Source organism: Oncorhynchus clarkii, chromosome 1 (assembly GCF_045791955.1).
Source record: "Oncorhynchus clarkii lewisi isolate Uvic-CL-2024 chromosome 1, UVic_Ocla_1.0, whole genome shotgun sequence".
Lineage (NCBI taxonomy): Eukaryota > Metazoa > Chordata > Actinopteri > Salmoniformes > Salmonidae > Oncorhynchus > Oncorhynchus clarkii.
The window spans coordinates 55,927,401-55,943,926 of NC_092147.1; the positions used below are offsets into that span (position 1 = coordinate 55,927,401).

The following is a 16,526-nucleotide window of genomic DNA, read 5'->3' on the forward strand; positions in this document are numbered from 1 at the left end:
AGAAGCATCAACAAGGTTCTAAAGACGGCTGACATCTAGTGGAAGCCTTAGGAAGTGCAATTTGACCCCATATTCAATAGGCCAAGAGTTGAAAAACTACAAACCTCAGATTTCCCACTTCCTGGTTGGATTTTTCTCAGGTTTTTCGCCTGCCATATGAGTTCTGTTATACTCACAGAGTAACAAACAGTTTTCTATCCAATACTGCTAATATTATGCATATTTTAGCAACTGCGACTGAGTAGCAGGTAGTTTACTCTGGGTATGCTTTTCATCCAAACGTGAAAATGTTGCCCCCTATCCCAAACAGGTTTTAAACATAGATCTCATCAATGACATCAAAACTGCCCCACATTGACACCGTGATATGAGAAATACAAGGCATAAAAACGGAAGACTCCATTTGATAGTGAAGTTGTTCCTACAACCTTTGAGTCAACTATGCATTAGCATCCAGGACTAGAAGGCTATTCTCATTCTGAACTATAAAACATATCTCTCTCTATCTATATCTCTCTCTCTATTTATCATCTGATACCCCTCACTTCATATGCGTTCTTCCGGTCTTTGTCACACATTTTCCTTCCTTTTCTTTCTCTAAAGCAGAGTAATTCACACCTGAACCAGTGACTCTTTAATGTTTTTTATCTCTCTGATCTTCCATATCTCTCTAAATCACAAATGAAGACTGGATGGTCTGCTGAATGCCACCACAACTTGGGACGTTGACATACAATGTGGACAGTAAATGACAACACACACACTGAAAGACTCACCAACTGGTGTGTTCTCATAGATGAGAAGGTATGAGTGGAAAAAGTAGTTCTGGAAGCGTGGAGGCTGGTTGGAGGCTATGGAAGAGGAGAGAGAGAGAGGAAGAAAGTGGGATTAAGTTAGGCACTACAGGCTCTTATAATATCCCTATATAGGTGTGAGAAATGTAAATGAAAACATTTTTCAGTGCCTGGAGGCATAGGCATACACTGCAGGTATACATACATATGTGTGTATGTGTGAGTGTGTGTGTTCATCTATGATGTGAATGACTCCTACCTATGAGCAGTTTACATGAAAGCATACTGGAGTGTGCCATCACATACAGTATTTCAGAGACACTGCATGTTAAGCTGTGCCTGTGTCCATACTGATTTATCAGTATGAAAAGGGAGATGTTCATATCACCACCAACCCACACTACTACTGGAGTAATATACAGGAATATGTATTCCTTGACTTATTCCAAATTTTCTTGTGTGACAGCCTGAATTCAAAATCTTTTTTTTTTGGTCAACCATCTGCACACAATACCCCACAATGACAAAGTGAAAACATGTTTTTAGAAATGTTTACAAATGTATTGAAAATGAAATACGGAAATATCTAATATAAATAAGTATTCACAACCCTGAATCAATACCCTGTAGAAACACCTTTGGCAGCAATAACAGCTGTGAGTCTTTCTGGCTAAGTCTCTAAGAGCTTTCCACATGTGGGTTGTGCAACATGTGCCCATTATTATTTAAAAAATTATTCAAGCTCTATCAAATTAGTTGTTGATCATTGCTAGACAACCATTTTTCATGGTCTTCTTGGTGAGCAACTCCAGTGTAGATGTTGCCCCAGTCCTTAACAATTGCAAGCATACCCATAACATGATGCAGCCACCACTATGATTGAATATATGGAGAGTGTTACTCAGTAATGTCTTTTATTGGAGTTGACCCAAACATAATACTTTGTATTCAGTACAAAAAGCCAATTGCTATGCCAATTTTCTTTTCAGTATTACTTTAGTACCCTTGGGGCGGCAGGGTAGCCTAGTGGTTAGAGCGTTGGACTAGTAACCGGAAGGTTGCAAGTTCAAACCCCCGAGCTGACAAGGTACAAATCATTCTGTCATTCTGCCCCTGAACAGACAGTTAACCCACTGTTCCTAGGCCATCATTGAAAATAAGAATTAGTTCTTAACTGACTTGCCTAGTTAAATAAAGGTCCTTCAGTCGAGCAATGAATTTCAAACACAGATTACACAACAAAGACCAGGGAGGTTTTCCAATGCCTCGCAAAAAGTGCACCTATTGGTAGATGGGTAAAAAAAATGAAATTGAATACCCCTTTGAGCATGGTGAAGTTATTAATCATACTTTGTAATTAATAAATACACCCAGTCACTAAAAAGATACAGGCGTCCTTCCTAACTCAGTTGCCAAAGAGGAAGGAAACTGCTCAAGGATTTCAACATGATGCCAATGGTGACGTTAAACCAGTTACAGAGTTTAATGGCTGTGATCGGAGAAAACTGAGGATGAATCAACAACAGGATGAACCGATCGGCTCACACATGCATACCTGCATGCTGTCACTGAGCCTCAATTAGATAGGATATGTCACAAATGGCACGCTATTACTATTATAATGCACTACAAAGGGAATAGGGTGCCATTTGGGATCCACACCTAGGCTATGGCCACCACAATGGATAGATTACACAAAAGGGAGTACTGTAAATGGGGGGCTGCTACTGTGCTCTCCAGGACCTCCTGATTTCTTTATTTTATTATTTCAAGGGGGCCAAATCAGAGAGGGAGCATAAATTGTCCGGGTCACTGGGCTAATTGGCTGGTCTGGAGAAAGAAAGAGGTGGGGGGGTAAAGAGAAATAGGGGGGATGGAGAAGCAGAGTGTGAGAGAGAAGGGTGAGGGGATAAAGGGGGAGAGAGAGAGAGAGAGAGAGAAGTGAAGATGGAGAGGGAGAGAAAAGTAAGAGAGAAATAATAATAGAGAGATGGAAAACAGGGTGAGAGAAGGGGAGTAAGATATAGAGGAGGGAGGAGGGGTGGCAGAATGGTGCCGGAGAGGATGGTTGCCGTTTGATGGGCTCCTAACCAATTGTGCTATTTTGTGTGTGTTTTTTTGTTTTTAACTTATTTTGTACATAATGTTTCTGCCACTGTCCAAAAAGAGCTTATGGATATTAGAACAGTGATTACTCAACTCAAACTGGATTAAAACATTTTCTTTAACGAGTCAGACGCGAAGGACTTACTGCTGCTACCGGACCAGGCACAAATACTTGTCATTCGCATGAAGAGGAGACGCCGATAGAGGGGGGAAGCAGATCCGGGTGCCTTGTGAGAATTTGTCGGCAAGTGGGTAACCCGCCTCTACCATCCGTCCTATTAGCCAATGTGCAATCATTGGACAATACACTGGATGAGCTCTGTTTGAGACTATCCTAACAACGGGACATTAAAAACTGTAATATCTTATGCTTCACAGAGTCATGGCTGAACGAGGACAAAGATATACAGTTGGCTAGGTTTTCTGTGCATCGGCAGAACAAAACAGCAACCTCTGGTAAGACGAGCGGTAGTGGTCTGTGTCTATTTGTCAATAACAGCTGGTGTGCGAAATCTTATATTTACAGTGGTCTCGAGGATTTGCTCGCCTGAGGTAGAGTAGCTAATGATAAGCTCTAGACCACACGATTTACCAAGAGAGTTTTCATCTATATTCCTTGTAGCTGTCTATTTACCAACACAAACTGATGCTGGCACTAAGATCGCACTCAACAAGTTGTATAAGGACATAAGCAAATAAGAAAATGCTCATCTAAAGGTGGTGCTCATAGTGGCCGTGGACTTTAATGCAGGAAAACTTACATCCGTTTACCTAATTTATACCAGCATGTCACATGTGCAACCAGAGGAAAAAAACTCTTGATCACCTTTACTCCACACACAGAGACGCGTACAAAGCTCTCCCTCGTTCTCCATTTGGCAAATCTGACTATATTTATATCGTCCGGATTCCTGCTTATAAGCTAAAATTAAAGCAGGAAGAACCAGTGACTCGCATAATACGGAAGTGGTCAGATGACGCAGATGCTAAACTACAGGATTGTTTTGCTAGCATAGACTGGAATATGTTCCGGGATTTGTATTTGTATTTTTTTTATTTCACCTTTACGTAACCAGGTAGGCTAGTTAAGAACAACTTCTCATTTCCAACTGCGACCTGGCCAAGATAAAGCAAAGCAGTGCGACAAAAAAACAACACAAAGTTACATATAGACAAATGTACAGTCAATAACACAATAGAAACATTTAAAAAATATATATGTACAGTGTGTGCAAATGTAGAAGAGTAGGGAGGTAGACAATAAATAGCCCATAGAAGCAAAATAATTACAATTTAGCATCAACACTGGAGTGATAGCTGTGCAGATGATGATGTGCAAGTAGAGATACTGGGGTGCAAAAGCGCAAGAGAGTAAGTAATAATATGGGGATGAGGTAGGTAGGTGTGATGTTTACAGATTGTCTGTGTACAGGTACAGTGATCGGTAAGCTGCTCTGACAGCTGATGCTTAATGTTAGAGAGGGGGATATAAGACTCCAGCTTCAGTGATTTTTGCAATTCGTTCCAGTCATTGGCAGCAGAGAACTGGAAGGAAAGGCGACCAAATGTAGTGTTGGCTTTGGGGATGACCAGTGAAATATACCTGCCGGAGCACGTGCTACGGGTGGGTGTTGCTATGGTAACCAGTGAGCTGAGAGAAGGCAGGGCTTTACCTAGCAAAGACTTATAGATGACCTGGAGGCAGTGGGTTTGTCAACGAATATGTAGTGAGGGCTATCCAATGAGAGCATACAGGTCGCGGTGGTCGGTAGTATATGGGGCTTTGGTGACAAAATTGATGGCACTGTGATAGACTGCATCCAATTTGCTAAGTAGAGTGTTGTGGGCTATTTTGTAAATGACATCGCCGAAGTCAAGGATCGGTAGGATAGTCAGTTACGAGGGTATGTTTGGCAGCATGAGTGAAGGAGGCTTTGTTGCAAAATAGGAAGCTGTGAGTCTGGAAGGAGAGTTTACAGTCTAACCAGACACCTAGGTATTTGTAGTTGTCCACATATTCTAGGTCAGAAACATCCAGAGTAGTGATGCCGGTCGGGCGGGAGGGTGTGGGCAGCAATCGTTTGAAGAGCATGCACATAGTTCCACTAGCATTTAAAAGCAGTTGGAGGCCACGGAAGGAGTGTTGTATGGCGTTTAAGCTCGTTTGGAGGTTTGTTAACACAGTGTCCAAAGAAGGGCCAGATGTATACAGAATGGTGTCGTCTGCGTAGAGGTGGATCAGAGAATCACCAGCAGCAAGAGCGACATCATTGATGTATACAGAGAAAAGATCGTGGCACCACCTGTGGCACCCCCATAGAGACTGCCAGAGGTCCAGACAACAGCCCCTCCGATTTGACACACTGAACTCTATCTGAGTAGTTGATGAACCAGGCGAGGCAGTCATTTGAGAAGCCAAGGCTATTGAGTCTGCCAATAAGAATGCAGTGATTGACAGAGTCAAAAGCCTTGGCCAGGTTGATGAAGACGGCTGCACGGTACTGTCTTTTATCGTTTGCGGTTATGATATCGTTTAGGACCTTGAGTATGGCTGAGGTGCACCCATGACCAGCTCGGAAACCAGATTACATCAGATTCATCCAATGGCATTGAGGAATATACCTCATCAGTCCCCGACTTCATCAATAAGTGCATCGATGACGTTGTCCCCACAGTGACCATACATACCCCAACCAGAAACCATGGATTACAGGCAACATCCTTACTGAGCTAAAGGGTAGAGCTGCTGCTTTCAAGAAGTGGGACTCTAACCTGGACACTCATGAGAAATCCGGCTATGCCCTCCGACAAACCATCAAACAGGCAAAACATCAATACAAAAAAGTATCAACCTGTCCTTCCTTCCTTCTATCCCTCCCTCAAGCTCTCCCCTCTCACAGAAATGGAAACATTCCCTTAAATTTAGATTTTTTTTTTACCATTCCTCTACCTTATCGAAAGGTTTGTCCTGTCTCTGAACTAGTTTCATTTGTGGCTTCTATTCGAAAGCCAAGTTAACAAAAAGATCACCGACCATTTCGAATCCCACCGAACCTTCTCCACTCTGCAATCTGGTTTCCGAGCTGGTCATGGGTGCACCTCAGCCACACTCAAGGTCCTAAACGATATCGTAACCACCATTGATAAAAGAAAATACTGTGCAGCCGTATTCATTGACCTGGCCAAGGCTTTCAACTCTGTCAATCACCATATTCTTCTCAGCAGACTCACAGCCTTGGTTTCTCAAATGACTGCCTCGCCTGGTTCACCAACTACTTCTCAGACAGAGTTCAGTGTGTCAAATCGGAGAAACTGTTGTCTGGACCTCTGGCAGTCTCTATGGGGGTGCCAAAGGGTTAAATTCTCAGGCCAACTCTTTTCTCTGTATACATCAATGATGTCGCTCTTGCTGCTGGTGATTCTCTGATCCACCTGTCATGTTCTGACCATAGTTCTTTTGTGTTTTCTTTGTTTAGTGTTGGTCAGGATGTGAGCTGAGTAGGCATTCTATGTTGTGTGTCTAGTTTTCCCGTTTCTATGTTTGGCCTGATATGGTTCTCAATCAGAGGCAGGTGTTAGTCATTGTCTCTGATTGGGAACCATATTTAGGTAGCCTGTTTTGTGTTGGGTTTTTGTCTTCTGTCTTCGTGTGTCTGCACCACACCTTCGTGTGTCTGTTTGGTCCTCTCCTTCATCCACAGAAGAAAGCCGTTACAGAACCACCCACCAAAAAAGGACCAAGCAGCGTGGTAACAGGCAGCAGGAGCAGCGCAAGAAGGAGGAATGGACATGGGAGGACGAGTTGGACGGAAAAGGAGAGGGGAATATCGCCGCCCCAAACCAGAGTTGGAGGCAGCGAAAGCAGAGAGGCGGCATTTCCGAGGAGCTGGCCGGCAGCGTGGCTGGAAGCCTGAGAGGCAGCCCCAAAAATGTATTGGGGGGTGCACAGGGAGAGTGTGGCAGAGTCAAGAGTCAGACCTGAGACAACTCCCCCTGTTTTCCGTAAGAGGCCAAGGAGGAAACCAGAGCCGGTCAGGGCGGTAATGGAGCAGTCGGTGAAGTTGAGGGTTGAGTCTGAGACTGTCGAGGAGTTGTTGGACAGATTGGAGGAGAGTGAGGAGAGAGAGCTGTTGGTTTGGCGCAGAATGCACGGCACTCGTCCTGAGGTGCGTGCTAGTCGTCTGGTGAAGACTGTGCCAGCCTCACGCACCAGGACTGTCCTCCTGTGCCAGCTCAGCGCTACAGTACTCCTAGCAGTGCTAACCGTGGCGGGTGTTGTACTGGTCAGGCACCTTGTTATGCGGTGGAACGCACGGTGTCCCCAGTACGCATGCTTAGCCCGGTGCGCTACATCCCAGCTCCCCACGTCCGCCGGGCTAGGGTGAAGATCCAGCCAGGGCGGATGGTGCCAGCCCTGCTATCAAGATCTCCAGTACGCCTTCACGGTCCGGTCCATCCAGTGCCACCTCCACGCACCAGCCCTCCGGTGGTAGCCGGAGTGTCCCGCCACAGAGTGTCCCGCCTGTCCAGCGCTGCTAGAGTCTCCCGCCTGTCCAGAGCTGCTAGAGTCTCCCGCCTGTCCATGGTTGCTAGAGTCTCCCACCTGTCCTGAACCGCCAGAGCCGCCAGTCTGTCATGAGCCGCCAGAGCCGCCAGTCAGCATGGAGCCGCCAGAGCCGCCAGTCAGCATGGAGCCGCCCTGGCCGCCAGTCAGCATGGAGCCGCCAGAGCCGCCAGTCCGCATGGAGCCGTCAGAGCCGCCAGCCAGCCAGGAGCCGCCAGAGCCGCCAGTCAGCCAGGAGCCGCCGGAGCCCCCAGTCAGCCAGGAGCCGCCGGAGCCGCCAGTCAGCCAGGAGTTGCCGGAGCCGTCAGCCAGCCAGGAGCTGCCGAAGCCGTCAGCCAGCCAGGAGCTGCCAGAGCCGTCAGCCAGCCAGGAGCTACCAGAGCCGTCAGCCAGCCTGAGCTACCCCTCAGTCCAGAGGCGTCCCTCAGTCCTGTGGGCCTATTCATTAGAGTTCCCAGGTCAGGGTCGGCGGCAAGGGTCGCCGTTCCTAGGAGGACACTAAAGCGGACTAAGACTATGGTGGAGTGGGGTCCACGTCCTGCGCCAGAGCCGCCACCGCGGACAGATGCCCACCCAGACCATCCCCTATAGGTTCAGGTTTTGCGGCCGGAGTCCGCACCTTGGGTTGCGGATACTTATTTTCCACCATAATTTGCTAATAAATCAATTAAAAATCCTACAATGTGATTTTCTGGATTTTTTTCTTCTCATAGTTGAAAAATGCTACTCTTTCGCCGAAAAGCCTTTTTGAAATCTGACATATTGGCTGGATTAACAACGAGTGTAGCTTTAATTTGCTATCTTGCATGTGTAATTTAATGAAAGTTAGATTTTTATAGAAATGTATTTGAATTTGGCGCCCTGCATTTTCCCTGGCTATTGGTCATGTGGGACGCAAGCGTCCTGCCTACCCCAGACAGGTTAATATATGTTGCCTTAGAAATAAGGTTAATGAAATCAATAACTTGCTAACATCAGATAACATTCATATATTAGCCATTTCTGAGAATCACAATATTATTATTATTTGGATGATACAGCATTAGCAATACAAGTATATAGCATTGGCGTTAAATAGTTTAACTTGGGTCAAACGTTTCGGGTAGCCTTCCACAAGTTTCCGACAATAAGTTGGGTGAATTTTGGCCCATTCCTCCAGACAGAGATGGTGTAACTGAGTCAGGATTGTAGGCCTCCTTGCTCGCACACGCTATTTCAGTTCTGCCCACACGTTTTCTTTAGGATTGAGGTCAGGTCTTTGTGATGGCCACTTCAATACCTTGACTTTATTGTCCTTAAGCCATTTTGCCACAACGTTGGAAGTGTGCTTGGGGTCATTGTACATTCGGGAAGACCAATTTGCGACCAAGCTTTAACTTCCTTACTGATGTCTTGAGATGTTGCTTCAATATATCCACATCATTTTCCTACCTCATGTTGCCATCTATTTTGTGAAGTGCAAGCCTACCCCTTTTCCCTCCAAGCATAACAATGGTCATTATGGCCAAACAGTTCTATTTTTGTTTCATCAGACCAGAGGACATTTCTCCAAAAAGTACAATCTTTGTCCCCATGTGCAGTTGCAAACCGTAGTCTGTCTTTTTTATGGCAGTTTTGGAACAGTTGCTTCTTCCTTGTTGAGCGCCCTTTCAGGTTATGTTGATATAGGACTCGTTTTACTGTGGATATAGATACTTGTTTTTATTTAATACATTTTAGTATAAGTCTGTAACATTACAAAATGTGGAAAAAGTCAAGGGGTCTGAATACTTTCCGAAGGCACTGTATATGTATTGACCATGACAGTTTACAATCTAAGGTAATGTCAAGTAATTTTGTCTCAATCATGCTAATCATGCATGGCAAACTATTTTAGTTTTAATACTTTTTTAATAAATGTGATTAGCTATAATCATAATCCTTTTTGGTACACATTTATGTTTTAGATTACTTTATAAGAAATGGTGTATAGGTGTTAGCACTAGTACTTTCCATTTGCCCAGCAGACTCTATTGTTGAGTCCACGTGAACCTGGTGCTGTCGTTAGTGTAAAGCATTTTGAGTCAGCTTTATTTTCTTATTCATGTAAGAGATTAAAGCTAAGAGCTATATTAATGTTTATATGAAAGGTACACATGGTATATATTGTGTGATCCTGCTTGTTTAGGTTTTTTGAATGTAATAATGTAACACCACATTTAAGTACCTTAGTGTTTATTGATATGCACAGTCACTCACATTTGATTCCATCTCATAGTGGTTTATAAGTCAGTATTTGTGAATTGGGTTGTGTTTTTCTGTGGATTCATGTTTATTCTATTTATATTGAACTATGCACATTGAAATGTGAGCTACCATCAGATTAAAATAGAGTTGGGTGCAGCCTAGTAAACTATAGGCGGGATATATGGCCAATATCTAAGTATATTGTAATGTTGATGTTTTGAATTCATATTGAGCTCATTGTACAAATTTCATATTAATATTTACTCAAGGTGATTCTTTTTTTTGTAAGAATTTGAATTTACCAAATACAAAGCCGGCATTCTTTTCCTAAATTATTCAGTTGTGCGGTTTGCATTTCTCCCTACTGCTCTAGTAGCGAATCTAACTGGTCCAATAGAGTTTAAGCTTAAAGTAGCCCATAGTGTTAAGCAGTTGTTACACACACAACTGTTTTATATAAATGTTCCACAGTTGACAGTGCATGTCAGAGCAGAAACCAAGCCAGGTGTCAAATCAAATCAACATTTATTTGTCATGTGCGCCGAAACAACAGGTATAGATAGACCTTACAGTGAAATGGTTACTGATCAACAGGGCAATTTTTAAGTAGAAACTAGGTATTAGGAGAACAATAGATAAAGAAATAAAAACAACAGTTGAAAGACTGAAAATAACAGTAGCGAGGCTAAATACAGGCATCGGTTACTCGGACTAATTGAGGCAGTATGTACATGTTGGTATAGTTAAAGTGACTATGCATATATGACAGGTAAACAGAGAGTAGAAGCAGCGTAAAAGAGGGGTTGGCGGATGGGCGGTGGCGGGACACAATGCAGATAGTACGGGTAGCCAATGTAACGATGGCTACCCGTACTATCTGCATTATGTCCTGCCACCCCCCAACCGCCAACCCCTCTTTTACGCTGCTTTTACTCTCTGTTTATCATATATGCATAGTCAACTATAATTTAACTATGTACTATGTGCATACTGTTGCTACCTACCCTCACCACCTGGGGGCGGCCCGTCAGGAAGTCCAGGAACCAGTTGCAAAGGGAGGTGTTTAGTCCCAGCATCCTTAGCTTAGTGATGAGGTTTGAGGGCACTATTGTGTTGAACGCTGAGCTGTAGTCAATGAATAGCATTCAAACATAGGTGTACCTTTTGTCCAGGTGGGAAAGGGAAGTGTGGAGTGCAATAGAGATTGCATCAACTGTGGATCTGTTTGGGCGGTATGCAAATTGGAGTGGGTCTAGGGTTTCTGGGATAATGGTGTTAATGTGAGCCATTACCAGCCTTTCAAAGCACTTCATGGCTAAGGACGTGAGTGCTACGGGTCTGTAGTCATTTAGGCAGGTTGCCTTTGTGTTCTTGTGCACAGGGACTATGGTGGTCTGCTTGAAACATATTGGTATTACAGACTCAGTCAGGGACATGTTGAAAATGTTAGTGAAGACACCTGCCAGTTGGTCAGCACACGCCCGGAGCACACGTCCTTGTAATCCGTCTGGCCCTGCGGCCTTATGAATGTTGACCTGTTTAAAAGGTCTTACTCACGTCGGCTATGGAGAGCGTGATCACACAGTTGTCTGAAACAGCTCATGCTCTCATGCATGCCTCAGTATTTTGTTGCCTCGAAGCGAGCATAGAAGTGATTTAGCTCGTCTGGTAGGCTCGTGTCACTGGGCAGCTCTCGGCTGGGATTCCCTTTGTAGTCTGTAAAGGTTTGTAGGCCCTGCCACATAAGACTAGAATCGGAACCGGTGTAGTATGATTCAATCTTAGTCCTGTATTTGCGCTTTGCCTTTTTGATGGTTCGTTGGAGGGCATAGCAGGATTTCTTATAAGCTTCTGGGTTAGAGTCCCACACCTTGAAAGTGGCAGCTCTACCCTTTAGCTCAGTGTGAATGTTGGCTGTAATCCATGGCTTCTGGTTGGGGTATATACGTAAAGTCACTGTGGGGATGACGTCCTTGATGCACTTATTGGTAAAGCCAGTAACTGATGTGGTGTACTCCTCAATGCCATCGGAATATATTCAAGTTTGTGCTAGCAAAACAGTCCTTTAGTTTAGCATCTGCTTCATTTGACCACTTTTTTTATAGACCGAGTCACTGGTGCTTCCTGCTTTAATTTTGGCTTGTAAGCAGGAATTAGGAGGATAGAATTGTGGTCAGATTTGCCAAATGGAGGGCGAGGGAGAGCTTTGTATGCGTCTCTGTGTGTGGAGTAAAGGGCAGAATTGAAGTCCCTCTGGTTGAACATTTAATATGCTGATAGAAATGAGGTAAAACTGATTTAAGTTTCCCTGCATTAAAGTCCCCGGCCACTAGGAGCGCCGCCTCTGGGTGAGCGGTTTGCTGTTTGCTTATTTCCTTATACAGTTGACTGAGTGCGGTCTTAGTGCGAGCGTCTGTCTGTGGTGATAAATAAACAGCCAGGAAAAATATAGACGAAAACTCTCTTGGCAAATAGTGTGGTCTACAGCTTATCATTAGATACTCTACTTCAGGCGAACAAAATCTAGAGACTTCCTTAGATTTTGTGCACCAGATGTTGTTTACAAATATGCACAGACTGCCCCCCCTCGTCTTACCTGTGTGCTGTTCTATCTAGCCAGTGCAGCATATATCCCACAAGCTGAATATCCATGTCGTCATTTAGCCACTATACGGTGAAACATAAGAGGTTAAAGTTTTTGATGTCCCGTTGGTAGGATATTCGTCATCGTACCTAGTCTAATTTACTGTCCAATGAGTGTACGTTGGCAAGTAATACTGACGGTAAAGGCAGGTTTCCCACTTGCCGTCGGCAGGTCCTTAAGAGGCACCCCGCTCTGTGTCCTCTGTACCTGCCTCTCTTTCTCTTGCCAATGACAGGGATTTTGGCCTTGTCGGGTGTCTGAAGTACATCCTGTGCGTCCTGCTTGTTGAAGAAAAAATATTTGTCTAGGTTGATGATCTCTGTCCTGATATCACACCCTGATCTGTTTCACCTGTCTTTGTGCTTGCCTCCACCCTACTCCAGGTGTTGCACATCTTTACCATTATCCCTGGTGTACCTGTGCTCTCTGTGGTCTGTTGCCAGTTCGTTTTGATTGTCAAGCCTACCAGTGTTTCTCCCCTTGCTCATGTCTGTTTCTAGTTCCTGGTTTTGACCATTCTGCTTGCCATTCTGTACCTAGTCACATCCCACTAGATTATTGATCTCTGCCTGCCCTGACCCTGAGACTGCCTGCTGTTCAGATTTTGTACTCTGATCTGGAGCTGACCTGTCAATTTGCCGGCCCACTGTTCCCAGTAATAAACTTTGTTATTTCGACACTGTCTGCATCTGGGTCTTCCCTAAAACGTGATACCATGAGGTCGAAGGAATTGTCTGTAGAGCTCCAAGACAGGCTTGTGTCGAAAAGGAAGGGTACCAAAACATTTCTGCCTTATTGAAGGTCCCCAAGAACACAGTGGCCTCCATCATTCTTAAATGGAAGCCGTTTGGAACAACCAAGACTCTTCCTAGAGCTGTCTGCACGGCCAAACTGAGCAATCGGTGGAGAAGGACCTTGGTCAGGGAGGTGACCAAGAACCCGATGGACACTCTGACAGAGCTCCAGAGTTCCTCTATGGAGATAGAAGAACCTTACAGAAGGACAACCATCTCTGCAGCACTCCACCTGTCAGGCCTTTATGGTAGAGATGCCAGACGGAAGCCAATCCTCAGTAAAAAAAGGCACATGACCACCCATTTGGAGTTTGCCTAAAGGCATCTAAAGACTCTCATGAGAAACAAGATTCTCTGGTCTGATGAAACCAAGATTGAATTATTTGGCCTGAATGCCAAGCGACTAGGCTGTAATCACTGCCAAAGTTGCTTCAACAAACGACTGAGTGTTTTTTTTGTAAACAATTCTAAAAACCTGTTTTTGTTTTGTCATTAAGGGGTTTGTTTGTAGAATGATGATTGAAAGAAAAAAACTATTTGATACATTTTAGAATAAGGCTGTAACGTAACAAAATGTGGAAAAAGTCAAGGGGTCTGAATACTTTCCGATTGCACTGTAGATTCACTGGTTGTAAAGATGGGGAGAGGTCTGTCCGAAATAAAGATACGCTCTGCTTTTTTGACACTGCACTCCAAAAAGCAAGTTCTGCAGGCTCTAGTTTTGTCTTATCTTGATTATTGACCAGTCGTGTGGTCGAGTTTTGCAAGGAAAGACTGACTGTAGTTAAGCTGCAGGTCTTGCTCTTCATTGTAATCAGAGGGCTGATATAAATACTATGCATGCCAGTCTCTCTTGGCTAAGAGCTGAGGAGAGACTGGCTGCATCACTTCTTATTTTTTATAAGAAACATTAACCTGTTGGATCTCTAGGGGCGCTATTTCATTTTTGGATAAAAAACGTTCCCGTTTTAAGCGCGATATTTTGTCACGAAAAGATGCTCGACTATGCATATTCTTGACAGTTTTTGAAAGAAAACACTCTGAAGTTTCAGAATCTGCAAAGATATTGTCTGTAAGTGCCCCAGAACTCATTCTACAGGCGAAACCAAGATGATACGTCAACCAGGAAATGAGCAGAATCTATGAAGCTCTGTTTTCCATTGTCTCCTTATATGGCTGTGATTGCGCAAGGAATGAGCCTACACTTTCTGTCGTTTTCCCAAGGTGTTTACAGCATTGTGACGTATTTGTAGGCATATCATTGGAAGATTGACCATAAGAGACTACATTTTCCAAGTGTCCGCCTGGTGTCCTGCGTGGAATTCGGTGCGCAAACGCCAGCTGCATGTACTTTTCCATTTGATTGAGGGGAGAAACCATGCTTCCACGAACGATATATCATTGAAGAGATATGTGAAAAACACCTTGAGGATTGATTCTAAACAACGTTTGCCATGTTTTCAGTCGATATTATGGAGTTAATTTGGAAAAAAGTTCGCGTTTTGAGGACTGAATTTTCGTTTGTTTTTTGGTAGCCAAATGTGATGTGCAAAACGGAGCTATTTCTAATACACAAAGAATCTTTTTGGGAAAAACTGAGCATCTGCTATCTAACTGAGAGTCTCCTCATTGAAAACATCCAAAGTTCTTCAAACGTAAATTATTTTATTTGAAGGCTTTTATGTTTTTGTTGAAATCTTGCGTGCTGGATGCTAACGCTAATGCTAACGCTAAATGCTACGCTAGCTAGCCACTTTTACACAAATGATTGTTTTCCTATGGTTGAGAAGCATATTTTGAAAATCTGAGATGACAGTGTTGTTTACAAAAGGCTAAGCTTGAGAGATGGCATATTTATTTAATTTCATTTGCGATTTTCATGAATAGTTAACGTTGCGTTATGGTAATGAGCTTAGGTCTGTAAATAGAATCCCGGATCCGGGTTTGGTCGACGCAACAGGTTAATGTGCTGAAAATCCCACATTTTTGGCATAGTCAACTTAAAGACAGCTCTGACACACAAACTTACGGCACCAGGCATGCCACCAGGGGTCTTTTCACAGTCCCCAAATCCAGAACAAATTCAAGAAAGCATACAGTATTATATAGAGCCATTATTGGATGAAACTCCTTCCCATCTGATATTGCTCAAATAAACAGCAAACCTGCTTTCAAAAAACATAGAAAGCAACACCTCACGGCACAACAACTCTCCCCTATTTGACCTAGATAGTTTGTGTGTATGTATTGATATGTAGGCTACGTGTGCCTTTAAAAATGTATGTCATTCTGTCCTTGAGCTATTCTTGTCTATTAATATTCTGTATTATGTCATGTTTTGTGTGGACCCCAGGAAGAGTAGCTGCTGCTTTTGCAACAGCCATTGGGGATCCTAACTAGATACCAAAATACCAAATACTGTATATACCCTCGCTATTGTTATTTTATTGTGTTACTTTTATTTTTTAAACTTTCATTTATTTAGTAAATATTTTCTTAACTTATTTGTCTTAAAACGACATTGTTGGTTAAGGGCTTGTAAGTAAGCATTGTATTCAGCACAAATGACAAATAAAATGTGATTTGAATCCAGAGAGTGTAAGCCCTTTATAAACTCATTGGGATTGATCTAAAGAGGTCGTGGCATTCACATAATAACTTTCCCCTGCAGCATCAGCAGTGGGTGTGATTGGACGTGTCTCCTGCCTGTCACAGCAATGCTGTCACAACCAGTTTACACGGCATCGTAATTCACAACACACTCAAACACACACACACACACACATGCACACACACACACACATGCACACACACATGCACACACACACACACACACACACACACACACACACACATGAATCAAACAGACAAATTGTGCCACATCGATCATCAGGTGTAGATGAAGAAATTGACTAGAGAGACAAGAAGTGATAAGGGGGAGAATAATAGAAATGTAAAACAAAGAAAACATTTATACAAAGGGTAAAAAAATAGGGGTTCAGAGAAGAGAGAGCAAGAATAAAAGGGTAGAGAAGAGGGAAGAGAAAAGAGAGAATAAGGAACGGCGTGTGATGGATGGAAGGAAAGTAAGTAGTGGGGACTCACCTTCGCAAAACGTGTGGAGGATGAAGAAGAATAGGAGGAGCTTGGCCACAGTCATCCTGCCACCAAAACCCACACTCCACAACATCGCTTGCTCCTGCTCCGCACTGCAACATACACACATATAGGAAATACTCAGCATGTCTGTGTGTGTGTTTAAAGACAATGTTCAATGTCAGCCTCAGAGAGTAAACAAAGTAAGGTTTTATGAGAAGGAGCAAGTGTTCAGAACATTTAGAAGCAGGGCGGTTTTTCAAAACATTTAAAGGGAAATTTCACACTGGGGGAATTAGGGC

The 16,526-nt window shown here is 43.6% G+C and overlaps 1 protein-coding gene across 1 annotated transcript in view; it reads right to left on the minus strand.

Annotated features, from left to right (window-relative positions):
* LOC139409029 (cadherin-related 23) overlaps positions 1 to 16,318 on the minus strand; it is a 611,517-nt gene extending 595,199 nt beyond the window's left edge. The window contains exons 1-2 of the mRNA XM_071153685.1: positions 16,234 to 16,318; positions 777 to 851 (exon numbers count right to left, since the gene is read on the minus strand). Coding sequence (XP_071009786.1) covers positions 777 to 851; positions 16,234 to 16,318 — 160 coding nt within the window. The remainder of the gene's footprint in view (positions 1 to 776; positions 852 to 16,233) is intronic.
* Positions 16,319 to 16,526: the final 208 nt, after the last annotated feature.